The sequence below is a fragment of the Epinephelus fuscoguttatus genome, linkage group LG10 (assembly GCF_011397635.1).
Source record: "Epinephelus fuscoguttatus linkage group LG10, E.fuscoguttatus.final_Chr_v1".
NCBI classification, from domain to species: Eukaryota; Metazoa; Chordata; class Actinopteri; order Perciformes; family Serranidae; genus Epinephelus; species Epinephelus fuscoguttatus.
In genome coordinates, this window is record NC_064761.1 from 45,660,461 (window position 1) to 45,678,961 (window position 18,501).

Consider the following 18,501-nt stretch of genomic DNA (forward strand, 5'->3'; position numbering starts at 1 on the left):
TTGATGGAAACCCACTTAATGATCAAACCTTGATGAGGGCATTCAACCGATAGCTACCAAGACATGTTGTATTACCTGGAGCAATAATGCTTGTTAATAGATATGTTTCAGGTTATTAATGTGAGTGATGTTATCATTTAATGAGTCACCTGATCCTCTGACACACACACACACACACACACACACACACACACAGCTCCAATCAGTATCACCGCTGATCATCTGTCACAATTCAAAGCATTAAATATTAATAATAACTAGAGAATGAAATTTCTGGAGAAATTGCGGGTGTGAATGCTCAAGCTGAACAACTTACTGCAATGCTCCATGAAGAGTTGAATAATATCATGCATTTATGAATGATGAGGAATATTTGAAGGCTGTTTGAAAGGCTGATGCTACACTGCAATGCTGACTGAAATGTGTTCCGCCCATAGAGACCCATTATAATGATGATGATGATGGTGATGGTGATAAAGACCCTGGTTGTGGTCCTTACCTGGACAGGTACTGTCCTGATGACGGCAGCTCGTGTTTGTTGGGCTTGTCGTAGCAGTTCACCATGTTCTGGATCAGAGCCAGGTCTGGTCTCACCAGTGTTGCTGCGGCAACGGCCCTGGTGACGAGCTGCAGGGCATCTCTGACATAGAAGTCCAGCGGCTTCCTCTCAACCTCTCCATAGGCCAGCAGGCCAAGTGGCAGCCCAATGGCGTGCAGCGCGTCGGGGCTCAGAGGCTGTCCCAGCACCCAGTGCACCATGGGTAACGTGAGGCCCAGGTCCTGAGCGCTTCGCAGCACTGCTGCTGCACACTGCGGGTCAGCTCCAAATAGCAGCACGGACGCCGGCGATGGCTGGTTCTGTCTGAAGTGTCGGGACAGGAAGTCGTGGATCTGAGTGTCGTCGTGTGCTGACTGCGTCAGGTTCAGGAGGGCGCGCATGTGCCAGGTGACTCCGCCCCCGCCATCCCACAATGCACTGCTCTCACTCTCCCCGCCCAGGAGCCGCAGCAGGAGACCCCGAGCCTCCTCCCAGCCCCGACACAGAACCACAGTCCCCTCCCTCCAACCTGACTGCTGCAGAACTGTCAGCAGAAGGTCCGACAGACCGGACTCAGGAACCCCCATCGCCATCTGCAGGTGGAACCGGTTCTACACAGAACCAGGAGCAGAACCAGGAGGAGGAGGACCAGGAGGAGGACCAGGAGGAGCAGGACCAGGAGGAAGACCAGGAGGAAAACCAGGAGGAGAACCAGGAGGAAAACCAGGAGGAGAATCAGGAGGAGGACCAGGAGGAGGACCAGGACCAGGAGGAACACCAGGAGGAAAACCAGGAGGAGAATCAGGAGGAGGACCAGGAGGAGGAGAACAGAGAGCACAGAGTCAGAGTGGATCAGAGATAAAACAGAACACATGAAACATCAGATCATCTGCTCCTGTCTGGAGGACGAGTCTGTCTCTGGAGAGCAACCACACACCATTGGAGAATCATCAGAGAACCAACAAGGAACCTTCAGAGACCTATCAGAACACCATTAGAGAACTAACAGGGAACCATCAAGGAACCATGAGAGAACCATCAGAAAACCATCAGCGAACCAACAGGGAGCCATCAGAGAACCAGCAGAACACCATCAGAGAACCATCACCAAACCATCAGAGAACCAACAGGGAACAATCAAAGAACCATCAGAGAACCAACTGGGAATCATCAGAGAACAATAGGAAAACCATCAGAGAACCAGCAGGGAACCATCAATCAATCAATCAATCAATTTTATTTATAAAGCCCAATATCACAAATCACAATTTGCCTCACAGGGCTTTACAGCATACGACATCCCTCTGTCCTTATGACCCTCACAGCTGATCAGGAAAAACTCCCCAAAAAACCCTTTAACGGGGAAAAAACGGTAGAAAGCTCAGGAAGAGCAACTGAGGAGGGATCCCTCTTCCAGGACGGACAGACGTGCAATAGATGTCGTACAGAACAGATCAGCATGATAAATTAACAGTAATCTGTATGACACAGGGAGAGAGAGAGAGAGAGAGAGAGAGAGATGCAGGTAATGACAGTAGCTTACAACAACATTAATGAAAGTAATAATATTATAGTTATAGTTCTGGCTACTGCGGTACAATATGTTGAAAGTATGTATTAATATCTGGCAGTATACATGTGTGACAATAATCATATGTGTATAATAACAGTAGAAGTATGACTAATGACTAATGATGGCAGCAGCAGCAGGAGGCATCTGGCAGGACCACGGCAGCAGCACAACCACACACGTCACGCTGTCCAGGCACCGCTGTGATATGAGTTAATCTGAGAGACAGTGGAGCACAAAGGCTCCGGAGAAGAAGCCGAGTTAGTGACATCCAGAATGGCCGAGTTAGCAAGATGCAGTAATAGAATACGAGAGAGAGAGAGAGAGAGAGAGAGAGAGAGAAGAAGAGAAGGTGCCCGGTGTATTATAGGGGGGTCCTCCGGCAGACTAGGCCTAAGTCAGCCTAACTAGGGGCTGGTACAGGGCAAGCCTGAGCCAGCCCTAACTATAAGCTTTATCAAAGAGGAAAGTCTTAAGTCTAGTCTTAAATGTGGAGACGGTGTCTGCCTCCCGGACCGTAACAGGAAGATGATTCCACAGGAGAGGAGCCTGATAGCTGAAGGCTCTGGCTCCTGATCTACTTTTGGAGACTTTAGGGACCATGAGTAACCCTGCGTTCTCAGAGCGCAGTGTTCTGGTGGGATAATATGGCACTATGAGCTCTCTAAGATATGACGGAGCTTGACCATTTAGAGCTTTATAAGTTAACAGTAGGATTTTAAATTCAATTCTGGATTTTACAGGGAGCCAGTGCAGAGAAGCTAAAACAGGAGAACCATCAGAAAAACCATCAGAGAACCAACAGGGAACCACGAGAAAACCAACAGGGAACCATCAGAGAACCATATAAGAACCATCAGAAAACCAACAGGGAACCATCAGAGAACCATATAAGAACCAACAGGGAACCATCAAAGAACCATCAGTGAACCAACAGGGAACCATCAGAAAACCATCAGAGAACCATCAAAGAACCATTAAATAACCGTCAGGGAACCATCAGAGAACCATCAGAGAACCATCAGAGAACCATCATAAAACCATCAGAGAACCACCAGAACACCATCAGCGAACCATCAGAGAACCATAGGAAAACCATCAGCGAACGAACAGGGAGCCATCAGAGAACAAACAGGGAAGCAACAGGTAACCATCAAAGAATCATCAGAGAACCAACAGTGACCCATCAGAGAACCAGCAGAACACCATCAGAGAACCATCAGGGAACAAACAGTGAACCATCAGAGAACCAATGGGGAACCATCAGAGAACCATCACAAAACCATCAGAGAACCATTAGAAAACCATCAGAGAACCAATGGGGAACCATTAGAGAACCATCACAGAACCATCAGAGAACTATCAGGGAACAATCAAAGAGCCATCAGAGAACCAACAGGGAACTATCAGAGAACAATAGGAAAACCATCAGAGAACCAGCAGGGAACCATCAGAGAACCATCAGAAAAACCATCAGAGAATCAACAGGGAACCATCAGTAAACATCAGAGAACCAACAGGGAACCATCAGAAAACCAACAGGGAACCATCAGATTACCATTTAAGAACCAACAGGGAGCCATCAGAGAACCATCATAAAACCATTAGAGAACCACAGGAAAATCATCAGAGAGCCAGCAGAACACCATCAGAGAACAATCAGAAAACCATCAGAGAACCAACAGGGAAGCAACAGGTAACCATCAAAGAATCATCAGAGAACCAAGAGGGAACCATCAGAAAATGATCAGAAAACCATCAGAGAACCAACAGGGAACCATCAGAGAACCAACATGGAACCAACAGGGAACGATCAGAGAACCAACAGGGAGCCATCAGAGAACAAATAGGGAAGCAACAAGTAGCCATCAAAGAATCATCAGAGAACCAACAGGGAACCATCAACGAAACAGCAGAACACCATCAGAGAACCAACAGGGAGCCATCAGAAAACCAACAGGGAGCCATCAGAGAACAAACAGGGAAGCAACAAGTAACCATCAAAGAATCATCAGAGAACCAACAGGGAACCATCAGAGGACCAGCAGAACACCATCAGAGAACCATCACAAAACCATAGGAAAACCATCAGAGAACCAGCAGAAAATGGTCAGAAAACCATTAGAGAACCAACAGGCAACCATCAGAGAACCAACATGGAACCATCAGAGAAACAGAAGAGAACCATAAAAGAACCATCAGTAAACATCAGAGAACCAACGGGGAACCAACAGGGAACCATCAGAGAACTATCAGAGAACCAACAGGGAACCAACAGGGAACCATCAGAGAACTATCAGAGAACCAACAGGGAGCCATCAGAGAACTATCAGAGAACCAACGGGGAACCAACAGGGAACCATCAGAGAACTATCAGAGAACCAACAGGGAACCAACAGGGAACCATCAGAGAACTATCAGAGAACCAACAGGGAACCATCAGAGAACTATCAGAGAACCAACAGGGAGCCATCAGAGAACCATCGAAACTTTGTGTCTTTGACGTCTTCCGACAGACAGACGGACAGAGACAGACAGAGTGTAACATTTATATTTCTGTAACATTTGTTGTATGTATATTGTATTTTTATGTCAGAGTAAGACCTCTTCTTTTAACGAAAAACTGGGGGCTCGTCGGGCTCGTCTCTCCAGGTTGCTGGCGTGTGCCAGGCAGGTTGGTGGTTTTGTGTTTTTTTGTGGGTTTTTTTGTGTGAGTAAGACCTTGGTTGGCGTTTTTTTCTTTATGTGTGGAGGTGTAGGATGACCCAGGTTTTTGATATGGATGCGATTACACAGGTTCCATCCCCTGAAAAACTGGATCAGTGCACAAAGGTGGATTTGTTGTTGGTAGCAAATGTATTTAATGTTTCTGTCCCTTTGCATGCACGCAAAACTGAAATAAAGTCTTGCTTGTCAGAGCGGTTGGTGGAGAGGGGTGGTGTTCCCAAGCTGAAGCCAGAAGAGGTTGATGTTGCTCCTGAGGGTTTAGGTGTGGTAGTGGGAGAGGAGTCTGCCAGTGCCCCTATCCTATGTCATCATGCCCTCTGATCAGTTTGACGTGAGCAGACATATTGCCCTGGTACCACCCTTTAGGGAAAGTGAAGTCGATTCCTACTTTAACGCCTTTGAGCGCATCGCTTCCACTTTGATGTGGCTCAAAAACTGTGTGGAGTCTGCTGCTGCAGTGTAAATTGGTAAGCGCAAGAGGTGTGCGCAAGCCTGTCCTTTGAAGAGAGTCTGGAATATGAGACTGTGAAGGCCACAGTTTTGAGGGCTTATGAATTAGTTCCTGAGGTGTATCGCCAAAAATTTAGAGCATGTGAAAAAGCCGCCAACCAAACTTATATTGATTTTGCCCATGAAAAGACTGCTCTGATGGATAAGTGGTGTGCGGCGAGCAAGGTGGAAACTTTGACTCAGCTCTGTGAGTTGTTTCTGCTGGAGGAATTTAAATCATGTCTCCCAGAAAAAATTGTTGTGTACCTGAACGAACAGAAGGTGGAGTCCCTGTCAAAGGCTGCTGTATTAGCTGATGAATTTGTCCTGACTCACCGTGCTGTCTTTCCCTCTGGCCGCCGCGAACATGTTCCCAGTGCCGGTGCTGTTAAAACTCCAAAAGCTCAGCTCAAAAGCACACCACGTCCTAACACCATTTCTCCCGGCACTCATGAGTGTTTCTATTGTCATGAGGCGGGACATTTGATTGCTACTTGCCCTGTTCTCCAGCGAAAAGAGCATAACCAAAGCCCCAAGAAGCCAAGAAGCATTGGTTTTGTCCAGTCTGTCGCTGCTCCTGATCATCACTAAAGGCACAGTCTCTCTCGCGGGAGATGAAAGAGTTCAGGTGCCGGTCACAATCCTGCGTGACACAGGAGCCGATCAGTCCCTGTTGCTGCATAGTGTTTTGCCTTTTTCCAGTGGTTCTTTCTGTGGCATTGGTGTGGGGGGTGGGAATGGTTCTGTTGCGAGCACCGATGCATGCTGTGTTCCTGAGCTCGCCCCTTGTCACGGGTCCTATATTAATTGTCACACGTGCCTGTTTGCCTGTGTGTGAATGTGTGCCGCCACTTGCTACCCAGAAGCCATCCCGCTGCGCACACTGCCAAAGCTGTCATCAAAGCACTCACTAGCTTTTTCTCCACTTTTGGTTTGCCAAAATACATTCAGTCTGATCAGGGAACCAATTTCATGTCCAAGCTGATTGCCCAAGTGTTAGCCTCATGGTCCATCAAGCACAAAAAGTCAAGCACATATCATTCACAATCCCTGGGAGCAGTCGAACGTTTTCATCAAACGCTGAAAGCCACGATGAAGAAATACTGCCTTGAAACTGGGAAGGTTTGGGATGAGGGGTTGCCGTTTCTCCTTTTAGCTGCCCAAGAGAGTGTGCAGGAGTCTACTGGGTTTAGCCCTGCAGAGCTGGTGTTCGACCACATGGTGCCCACTTCGTTTGCTGAGGGAGAGGTATTTGTCTGAAACACCTAGCCCCACTTCTAATGTGCTAGACTATGTGAGCAAATTCAGAGAAAGGCTACATAGGGCATGTGAAGTTGCACGCAGTGCGTTAACTGCATCTCAGGGGGAGATGAAAAAGAACTTTGACAAAAAGTCTGTGAAAAGAGATTTCTAGGTTGGCGATAAGGTGCTGGCCCTTCTGCCAATCCCCAGTTCTTCCCTCCAGGCCAAGTTTTGTGGCCCATATGTGGTTGAGAAAAAGTTGAGTGAAACTGATATGTCCTGAGTACTCCAGATCGTCGAAGAAAAACCAGAGTTTGCCATGTGAATATGTTAAAAGCATACTTTTCTCGACTTTTCTCCTCCTCTGCCATGCCTGCTGCTGTGACCTCCTCCTTTGTCATGACCTCTGTTGTAGCCTCTGTCACAGCTGTGTCGCCCTCTCTGTATGCTCCTGAAGTGATGGCTTGCATGAACACACATCTCCCTGTGCACGACTGCAAAATTCTGAGGTGCTGAAAGATTTGCCAGCCCAGTTGCAACATTTAAATCCTACGGCCCGAGCAGATATTGTGCGTCTGATTAACAGCTTTCACACATTGTTTTCAGACACTCCATCCCGCACCACTGTCCTTTCACATGACATTGATGTTGGCAGTCACTCGCCCATTAAGCAACATGTTTACAGGGTTAATCCAACAAAACGTTCACTTATGAAAAAAGAAGTTGAATATCTGTTGGAGAATGATCTGGCTGTTCCCAGCTCCAGTGCGTGGAGTTACCCTTGCCTGCTCGTGTCCAAACCTGACAAAACACCTCATTTTTGCAGTGATTTTCGAAAGGTAAACAGTGTAACAAAAGCAGACTCATATCCCCAGTCCAGAATGGAAGACTGTGTGGACGGGGTGGGTGCAGCAACTTTTGTCACAAAACTTGATTTGTTGAAAGGTTATTGGCAAGTCCTGCTAACCCCCAGTGCTTCAGAAATCTCTGCTTTTGTCACCCCCCACCAGGTTTTGCCAATAAACCGGTATGCCCTTCGGACTCTGTAATGCACCTGCCACCTTCCAGCGGCTGATGCACCTCGTCCTGGCTGATGTGAGTAATTGTTAGGTGAATCTTGATGATGTTGTGGCCTATTCAGACACGTGGTCTGAACACCTCAGGACGCTGGAGGAGATTTTTAAAGGTTAAAGGAGTCCACCCTTACTCTGAATTTAGCCAGATGTGAGTTTGGTAGAGCCACGGTCACCTACCTTGGAAAGCAGGTGGGACAAGGTCAGGTGCGCCCTGTCAGTGCCAAAATTCAGTCCATCCTGGAGTATCCAGCGCCCCAAACCAGGCCTGAGCTCCGCTGCTTCTTGGGGATGGCTGGATATTATCGCAGTTTCTGTCGTAACTTTTCTGATGTGGTTGCCCCTGTCACCAGTCTGACCAGCGTCAAGAAGCCCTTTGTCTAGTCAGCTGCATGTCAACATGCTTTTGAGTCCTGTAAAGCCCTTCTCTGCAGCACCCCTGTTCTGGCAGCCCCAAACTTCTCTCGCCCGTTCAAGCTGGAGGTGGATGAGAGTGCCAGCGGAGTCTGTGCTGTGCTCATACAGGAGGACCATCAAGGTATCGATCACCCCATTTGCTATTTCTCAAAGAAATTCAATGCCTGTCAGGTGAATTACAGCACCATCGAGAAAGAGGCCCTTTCGCTGCTGCTGGCCCTGCAACATTTCGAGGTGTACATCGGTTCCAGCCCACTCCCTGTTGCCGTATACACCGACCACAACCCACTTGTGCTTCTAAGGCAAATGCGGAACTCCAACCAAAGGCTGATGCGTCGGTCATTGCTGGTACAGGACTTCAACATGGAGATCAGGCACAAAAAGAAGTACTGAAAATGTTATGGCTGATGCTCTCTCCCGTGTTTCTGCCCAGCCCTGATGTGAACATTTCTTTTGGGGGGGTTAAATGTTTCCTTTAGGATGGGGGGTGTTACGGCTGCGGCCGTATTGTGCAACATTTATATTTCTGTGACATTCATTGTATGTATATTGTATTTTTATGTGAGAGTAAGACCTCTTCTTTTTCTGAGGATCTGTGCCGGGTGCCGCCTCCGTCTCCTTCTCTGACTGGTGGGTTCTGGCTGGTCGTGGCTGCTGTTGATTGGCTGTTGCGGGGGCTTGGCCTTTTTAAACCCCGGCAATCCCTGTCAAAATCCGAGGGTCGTTTGACAGCAGCGTGCCTCCTCGTCCCGACGCCAAACCTGCCTGTGCCTTCGAAAATTGTGTCTTTTGTGTATTCTGACTGGAGAGTGGTGAGCCTTAGCTGAACTGCTGAATTGTTGTTTGTATCCTGCCGCTACAAACGGTGAGCCTTTTGTCTGTAGCCAATAACCGATGCAGCGTTAATAGCACTTAGTTGCCACTTGCACGTCACTTGTACATAATTGTACATAGCACGAAGTAGAAGGGGTGAACTGCCATTTATTTTGAACTGTTTCCTCTTGTTTTAGTTTAGTTTAGGGAGTTAGGTTAGTGATTGTATTTTTGTTTCTTGTTCTTTCACGTAGGGTTTAGTTAGTTATTTTGGGAAAGATGGTTTGTTTTATTTGTTGTTTTGGCCTGGGATCACCCCGAAGACAAGCTTCCTTATTTGTAAATTGTACTTCTATCTGTGTGGTAGTGAATAAACTCACCTTTTGTCGTGCATTACCTTGTTGTTGGCTCATTTTTATGTTGCACCCCTAGGCAGGTGCGTAACACAGAGACAGAGACAGAGACAGACAGAGAGACAGACAGACAGACACACAGACAGATGGACAGAGACAGACAGACAGACAGACAGACAGAGACAGAGAGTGAGACAGGGGACTGTCCCTGACGTCCGTCTGTACGAGGGCGTCTCCAGTTAGTTTCATGGACACAGATCAACATGTGATGTGTCTCTGTCTCCTTCCATCTGTCCAGTTGGATGGACACAGCTCTGTCGGACTCTGACATCACACAGCACTGTTTGTCCCCGCTGACCGGCCATCAGCCAAACTCAACCTGACACGGCGCTAACAGGCTGCAGACACAGGAAATGAAACTCAGATTACACTTCACACCACTCTCTGCGCTGAGCTTCGCTCTGTCTCATCTGATTGGAGGAGCAGTGATGTCATCCATCACGCCTGTCCAGCAGACGGCGAGAGAAAGAACCCAATCACTTCAGGTGCTTCCAACATGAACGTGTCGCTGATGTCTAAGTTAATGACACATGACCATTTGTAACCAAAGAAACCACACTGATGGGAACACAGCAGCTGATGTCACAAGTCAGGAAACAGTGGCCCTCAGGCCCCACCCTCTGACACACCTGTGATCAGGTGGTGTCTGTCAGAGTTCATCAGCCGCTGCCTACAATCAACCACAGAAGAAGAAAAGTTGTCAGGCAGGAAACAGTGAGATCACACATCAAAGACACACCGCTCTCTGTTGTTATGGTGATGCGGGACACGTAGCCCATCATCGTGACGATGCTCTGACAGGTGGAGCTTTAAGGATTTAACCCATCAAACCTGTGAGAACACAAACATCTGCTGGAGGGTGAACGAGGACAGAGATGACTTCACACTGAGGCCTGATGGGAACACACTTTATTGTACTTTATCACACTTCATTTAACTGCACTCCACTTTATTTTACTTTATTTGACCAGCTCTACTCTGCTTCACTTCACTCTACTTGATTTTACCCTATTTGACTTTACTGACAGGAAGTATCGAGGTCACAGGAAGTGTGGAAGTAGAGAGTGCCGATGATCTGATGTGTTGAGCGTTTGAAGTTAGACAGGACATTTTAACCGAAGAAGAGGAGGATGAAGGAAAAGTTTTTGGTTGACAGGAGGATTCAGGTAAATTTCCCAGCAGGCCATTCTGTCTGTGACAAACGGAGCTGCTCTGTGACATCACAGACACATTCATCAGTCCAGTCTGTCTGCAGGTTAAACAACACAATGATAAGGAGGCAGAGGAGGATGAAGAGGAGGAGGATGAAGATAGGGAACAGAAAACTAACTTTTATTGTGAAACAGTTTTGTGTGTTTGTGCAGATGAAGCAGGAAACATTTCCTGAGGTGAAAACAAAAAACCAGCTGAGTCTTCATTCCTGTTTCTGCTCAACACAGCTGAATACAGTCTCTCTGTCCCTCGGCATCCTGGGAAATTACAGCTCAAACTGCTGCCGTCTCTGTTCACTGTGGAACATCAATAATCCTCAGTGTCAAAGGTCGCTTCCTGTTGATGATTGGATTTATCCTCTCACTAATGTTGCCCTGTGTTCTGACCTAAATCCTACAGAAACCTATAAACTCTGATACACCTGGATCTACCACAGACCGATACACCTGGATCTACCCTGGATCTACCACAGACTGATACACCTGGATCTACCACAGACCGATACACCTGGATCTACCATAGACTGATACACCTGGATCTACCACAGACTGATACACCTTCCTTGACTTTAAGAAGCACCAAATCATTTGGTGGCCCTCCTGCAGTCTGAGGACACCCCAGGGTTCCAGGACCCCCTGTTGAAGACCCAGGCTTTGAACTGTCTTTTCTTTATTCCATTTTAAACATTGAATCATTTTGTCTTCATCTGTTTTTTTCTTTTAAAGCTGCTGATTTTATGACAGATTTTATTCTTTGTGACGCTGCTTTTGAAACGTGTTCTGTAATTTCAGTTGAAATAAACACAAGAAGTTTGTGCTCTAGAGAAAGGATCAGCACTCAGTGAATAACCTCCTAAGCCCTATGATAAGCTATTATGGCAAGGCTTAACTATACAGACCAGTGAGCAGTGATAACTAGCATGTCTTTGGGGTCATCGGGTGGGAACCTCCTTTCACCAGTGTTTCGTCTAGTTGGTCCCACGACACCTCCAGGAGGCTAGACAGTGATCTCTGGCGTCCCAGAGACACTCCCCTAATGCCAGGTCTCACTGCTCCCCACACCAACCCAATAACCTCCTTTACCTTACTTACACATGGCTTTCTCAGCCCAAACAGCACTGCCACCTTCAACAAACCCAGGCTCCGTACATGCGAGCTCCAGGTAGAGACAGTGCTGATACTACCTTTCCTAGCACATTCACCATACTCTATTTCACACGCTGCATAGCATAACTCCAATATAAGCTAAAGTTAAAGGAGATAGATAAACTCACAGGATCAGCAAACACACTCACCTTGCAGCATGGTCTCAAACAAAAGGGATTCAAATAGGCCACTCCCACACTTAAATAACCTTCCTCTTCCTGGATTTCCTCCTGAGAGGAAGTGGATCTCTCCACCTGATCTCAAGGAGTTATGTACCCTGCTTAGTAGTTCCCCCTGCTGGCCCCCAACTGACATTATTTCTTCGGTAATAGATAAACTGGCTGGTTCTTGCTGCTTCATCTGACATTTCCCTCACTGTCTTCCTCAAACTCTGTCCCCGCACTCCAAGTTCCCCCAGGAGCGAGACAGCTGATCATGCTATGAATCCCCTACACCCCACTTCCACTGGACAAATCCTAGTCTTCCATCCTCGCTGCTCAGCTTCTGCTCCTAAGTCTGCATATCTAAGCTTTTTTCTTTCATAGGCTTCTTCCACTGAGTCTTCCCAAGGAACTGTCAGCTCAATGAAATAAACTATCCGTTGACTCACTGACCACAACACTATGTCAGGCCTCTGCTTGGTACAAACTATTTCCTGGGGAACAACAAGCTTTCCCCCTAAATCTACTTGCATTTCCCAATCACAAGCACCTTCTAGGCGGCCACACCCTTGCCTCCTCGCAAACTTATCCCTTCTGTGTTTCTCTCCCTCACGGACAAACTGAATTACTAAACTCCTATCCTTAACACCTTCTGAATTCACCTGTCTTCGTTTCCCTTCGATGCCTGCAGCTAAACATTTCAACACCTGGTTATGTCGCCATGTATATCGGCCTTGTGACAAGCTAACTTTACAGCCTGACAAAATATGCTTTAAGGTTACGGTACCTGAACACAATGGGCATGATGGGTCCTCATTTACCCACAGTTTTAGGTTCTGGGGGGTTGGTAACACATCGTATGTAGCTCCTACCAGGAATCTAATACGATTCTCCTCCATACTCCAGAGGTCCCTCCAACTAAGCTTCCTCTTCTCTACACTTTCCCAATTCAACCACTGTCCCTGTTTAGCCTGGGCCACTACCTTTGCACCCCTTAGTATCTCTTCCTGTCTACGTATCTGTTCCACAACCAGCTTTCTTTTATCTTTGAGACCTGCTTTATTCCATACCGGTTTGCCTGAGCCAAGCCCCAGGCCTCCCCGGCCAAACTGAACATTACCTACAATCTCTGCATGCCTAAGAGCTGCCTCTGCCTCCTGAACTGCCGATCGTGGGTTCCACTTCCTCCCCTTGGTTGGATTTGGAACCACACTCCTAACTACCACGTCCTTATTCCCAGATAACAACAGCTTAGTCCTGACCTTGGTACATTTAAATTCCTCTGTTAAACTAGATACTGGCAGCTGACGTATCCCTTTTCCATACAATGCAACACTACTTAGGCACCTAGGAGCACCCAACCACTTCCTAATATAGGAGCTAACCGACCTTTCAATTCTCTCCACAACAGATATTGGAATTTCATAAATTGACAGTGGCCACATTAACCTAGGATATAGCCCAAACTGCAAACACCACAGCTTCAACTTTCCTGAAGTTCTGATTTATCTATTCTATCCAATCCTTCTGCCACATCTTTCCTAAATTTCACCACCTGTTCCTCATCATTCAACTCCACATTGTACCACCTACCTAAGCTCTTTACTGGTTTTTCCCTAATTGTTGGGATGTCCTCATCATCTATGACAAACTTCCTATCACTTAACTTCCCTCTACGTATCGAGATGCTTCTAGATTTACTAGGCTTGATCTTCATGCTGGCCCACTTGAGGTTCTTATTTACCTTCTCTAATAGCCTCTTTGTACATGGCATTGTTGTCGTCACCAGTGTCATGTCATCCATGTAAGCCCTAACTGGTGGAAGATGCAACCCGTTCTGCCGTCTCTCTCCACCTACCACCCACTTAGAAGCCCTGATGATTACTTCCATCGCCACAGTAAATGCTAATGGAGAAATTGTAGACCCTGCCATGATGCCTATTTCTAGCCTCTGCCAACCTGTTGTGAAACCTGCTGTACTTAGACACAACCTAATATCCTGAAAATATGCTTTCACTAAGTTGACAACTACCTGTGGCACTCTAAAGTAGTCAAATGCACTCCAAATGAGGCTATGCGGTACTGAACCAAACGCATTTGCAAGATCTGAAAATACTACATGCAGGTCCCTTTTGTTAATCTTCGCTGCCTGAATCTGGTGCCAGATCATGCTAGTATGCTCTAAACACCCTGAAAAACCTGGTATTCCTGCCTTCTGCACCATGGTATCTATTAAGCTATTCCTTTCTAAGTAGCTAGCTAATCTCTGTACTACTACACTAAAGAAAATCTTCCCCTCCACATTCAAGAGAGAAATCATCCGGAACTGGCTAAGGTCCACAGACTCCTTCTCCTTAGGAATGAGGACACCCCCTGTCCTACGCCATGCTCTTGGTATAATTTGCTTCTCCCAAACTATTCTTAGCTGTTTCCACAAAAGGATTTAAGGATTTAAGGGTATCAGGCGCACTTTGATAAACCCGGTAGGGGACTCCATTAGGCCCTGGGGCTGAAGAAGCCTTTGCATGCCTGACCACCTCCTGAACTTTCTTCCACCTAGGTGGTCTGACATCCATCTCATGCTCTATCCCTTCTAATGGAGGGATATCGGGTGGGAAACCTACTATCCTATTCTTCTCTAAATCTGAATATGTATTTCTCAAATATTCTTCAACCTCTAGCCTTTGTGCTTTGAGCTGCCCTCCCTTTTCCTGGCTGAACAATCCTTTAACAAACTTAAAAGGGTCCCTGAAAAAACCTGTCCTTATATGTTCCTTCTTCCTCCTCTTTTTCCTGAGATGCTCTGCCCTTCTAAGAACTGCTAGCCTGCTTCTCAACTCCTCTTGCAACACATTAATTCCCTCCCTTTCTTCTTCTGTAGCCTTTCTCCACACCTTTCTTAACTGTCTCCTTTCCTTGACTAGCTCCTCTATTTCTCTTTGCCACCCAGACTTACCTGACTGTACCCTCTCACTCCTCTTTCTCTCATGCAACCCAAACCTCTCTACACCATATGAGTAAATTATATCTCCCATCTTTTCTAACCTTTCTATTGCATTTCCTCTAAGCCTACTTAAGATTACTGACAAATCTCTATTAACTATCTCCCATTCTTTACTGTCATTTGCCCTAGGCCATCTAACTCTAACCTTTTGCTCCATGGTTCTCTCTCTGACTGGCACACTGGCCTCAGTGTCACCTGCATCCTCTCTTACTACCCCCTCCTCCTCCTCCTCAGTGGCAGCGTTACTGATATCCTGTGAACTGTGGTTTTCTACCTGCCGCTGGACTTCATCCGACTGACTCGACTGACTTCTTAGGAAGTACTGATCAATGTGGCTACTTTGCCCTTTCTTTGCCACACACTTCTTCTTTCCCTGATGAGCTCTGAGACCTTTTACTGATGTTACTTTCTGCCAGCCACAAGGACAAACCTGAAGCTATATTATTCTGACACCTTCACTGGTTCACTGGACCTCTTCAATAAAAAACCTTGATCAGACAGCTGATTCAGAATGCTGCTGCTCGACTCCTCAGTAAAAACAACAAAGTTTGGAGGTCTTTACACTGACTTCCTGTGTGTCAGAGAATCCCTTTCAAAATAAAGCTCTGACTGGTTTCTGGGTCTGAACCATCCAGATCTGTCAGGTCTTCAGGGACAGGTCTGCTTTGTGTCCCCAGAATAGAAGACTCAACATGGAGAAGCAGCATTTAGTTTTTATTCTGCACATTTCATAGCAAACAAAACTGCAGAGCTCTGAGTTCCTTTAAATCAAGACTGAAGATTTTCTGTTTGTTTCTGCCTTTTATTAAATCAAATATTTATTTATTTCTTACACTGAACTTTGGTTCCTGGATTTTAACTTGTCTTTATTTACTTTTCTCTGGTTCTTTACTGGTGCCATGATGGTGTGGTGGTTAGCACTGTCGCCTCACAGCAAGAGGGTTCCTTCCTTCTGTGCTGAGTGTGCATGTTCTCCCTGTGTCAGCGTGGGTTTCCTCCAGGTGCTCTGACATGTTCTCCCTGTGTCAGCGTGGGTTTCCTCCAGGTGCTCCAACATAGGCAGGTTAATTGGTGACTCTAAATTGTCCGCAGGTGTGAATGTGAGCTGACGTACTTCAGTAAGCGTGTTGTGCCATTTCTCGTGTTTTTGTGATAGTGTCTCTGTGCTGCTCTAGCTAAGTCCTGCCAGCTAGTTTTCTGCTTTCTCACTTCAGTTGCTTTAACATCTACTTCAAGTCTTAACCCCCACTTGTTCTGTTTAAGCACTTATAGCTCTCCTCTTTTTATTGACTTTCTTGCTGATCTTAGCTGTTGTTTGCACGTTACTAGCCTTGGTAGCTACATTGGCGTAACAATCAGCGATGGCTTCTCCTTTTCATGCTCTTTCTTGCTCGATGTGCCAGATGTTTAGTCACGCCTCTGCCTCCTTTAGTGACAATGGTAATTGTAACAAGTGTAGTTTATTTGCTGCGTTGGAGGCGAGGCTCAGTGAATTAGAAGCGCTGCTCTGCACCATGGAAAATCACTCAGTAGCTGCAGTAGTTAGCCAGCCCCCTGTAGCCGGTGCAAAGCCACATAGACTTAAGACTAGACTTAAGACTTTCCTCTTTGATAAAGCTTATAGTTAGGGCTGGCTCAGGCTTGCCCTGTACCAGCCCCTAGTTAGGCTGACTTAGGCCTAGTCTGCCGGAGGACCCCCCTATAATACAACGGGCACCTTCTCTCCTTCTCTCTCTCTCTCTCTCTCTCTCTCTCTCTCTCTCTCTCTCGTATTCTATTACTGCATGTCACTAACTCGGCCATTCTGGATGTCACTAACTCGGCTTCTTCTCCGGAGCCTTTGTGCTCCACTGTCTCTCAGATTAACTCATATCACAGCGGTGCCTGGACAGCGTGACGTGTGTGGTTGTGCTGCTGCCGTGGTCCTGCCAGATGCCTCCTGCTGCTGCTGCCATCATTAGTCATTAGTCATACTTCTACTGTTATTATACACATATGACTATTGTCACACATGTATACTGTCAGATATTAATACATACTTTCAACATATTGTACCACAGTAGCCAGAACTATAACTATAATATTATTACTTTCAATAATGTTGTTGTAAGCTACTGTCATTACCTGCATCTCTCTCTCTCTCTCTCTCTCTCTCTCTCTCTCTCTCTCTGTCTCATTGTATCATGTGGATTACTATTAATTTGTCACGCTGATCTGTTCTGTACGACATCTATTGCACGTCTGTCCGTCCTGGAAGAGGGATCCCTCCTCAGTTGCTCTTCCTGAGCTTTCTACCATTGTTTTTCCTAAAGGGGATCGGGGATTATGAAAATGGAAATGGAAGTGTTTCTTCTTTGTCTCAATATGTCTGATGTTCTCTGTGAAGAACTTTGTCTTGTTGTTGAAATGTGTTAAATAAATAAATCTGTTTCTCTCAGACGGAGAAACTGAGACAAATTCAACGCCTCAGAAAATAAACTGCTTCATATAGAAAGTGGTAACAAGAGAAACAAACGTGTTTCAGATTCATTAACAGAACAAACGGCCCGTCAGAAAGCAGGTCAGAGTTCCTCTTTATACCACCGTCAGACAAACGTCTGACACACTTCAGGTTCTGTCACTGAAACGAAGCCTGAGTGGAATACTGATGAACAAAGAGACAAACCCCCCTGGTGGATCCAACAACACAGTGAATCAATCAAACACAAACAGAAAGCACATCAAAGACGGAGATTCAATAAAGTCTGAATAAAACAGAAAGAGAAGAAGATGAAACGCTGATACACAAACCTGAATTCATCTACAGTCCAACAGCAGCTGAGTCTGACCTGAGATCTGAGTCAACCTCAGCATCACACGTCCAACAACCACAAACTGGACTCAAGTTAAAGTATCAGGACTTTCTGACGGTCTTTGATCGAGTCAGAAGAAACAGATCAGTTAACTGAACTTCAATCACGTCGTCACGACATAAAAACCCTCCTGATGTTAAACTAAAACCAAACTGAAGTTCTTGTTCTCAGAAACTCTCTGAAGAAACAGTTTCTCTGGATCTCATCTCTCTGGTCTCTGAGTAATATCTGATCAGATTCCTCTTTTAACTTTCAGATAAAACAAACTTCACAGACTGTTCAGTCACCTGTGTAAGATTACAGGAATCAGTCATACAGCACATTCTCATCATGGAGTCATTGAAAATCACCTGTCAGTGATTTAGGCATCAGACACCTGAACGTAACAGAAGGAGCTGCAGGGTCCCTACAGCAGTGGCTCCCAATGGGTGGGTCGCAGTCCAAAAGTAGGCCGCAGTTCCATTCTGAATAAACCGCCAGTGACTCAGGAATGTGTCCAGTTTGTAAAAAACACACTTTACTTTGAAGTAGCCTACAGTGAATTTCCAGCTCAGAGCTTTTATTTTGAAGTGCCGTTTCCTGCTGTAGAGTCAGTGTCTAACAGACAGAGACAGTGAACCAGCTGGAGGACATGTCCAAACTCGAGTATGAAGCTGAATGTATTTAACTGTGTGGACCCTGATCTGATGACTGAAGAGAAACCTGGACCAGTCAGGAACCACTGGTCTACAGGGCTGGCAGGAGGGGGAGGTGGGGAGGTTCACTTCCTGTAAAAGTCGAGCCAAACCTGGATGCTTTTTTCTCAACCTAACCACATGCTTTTGTTGACGTCCCAGTGATGGTTT

The 18,501-nt window shown here is 46.3% G+C and overlaps 1 protein-coding gene across 1 annotated transcript in view; it reads right to left on the bottom strand.

Moving 5' to 3' along the window:
• The window catches only part of grin3bb (glutamate receptor, ionotropic, N-methyl-D-aspartate 3Bb), a 130,413-nt gene that overhangs the window by 45,845 nt on the left and 66,067 nt on the right, over positions 1 to 18,501 (bottom strand). Inside the window, exon 2 of the mRNA XM_049587861.1 lies at positions 500 to 1,149. Coding sequence (XP_049443818.1) covers positions 500 to 1,149 — 650 coding nt within the window. The remainder of the gene's footprint in view (positions 1 to 499; positions 1,150 to 18,501) is intronic.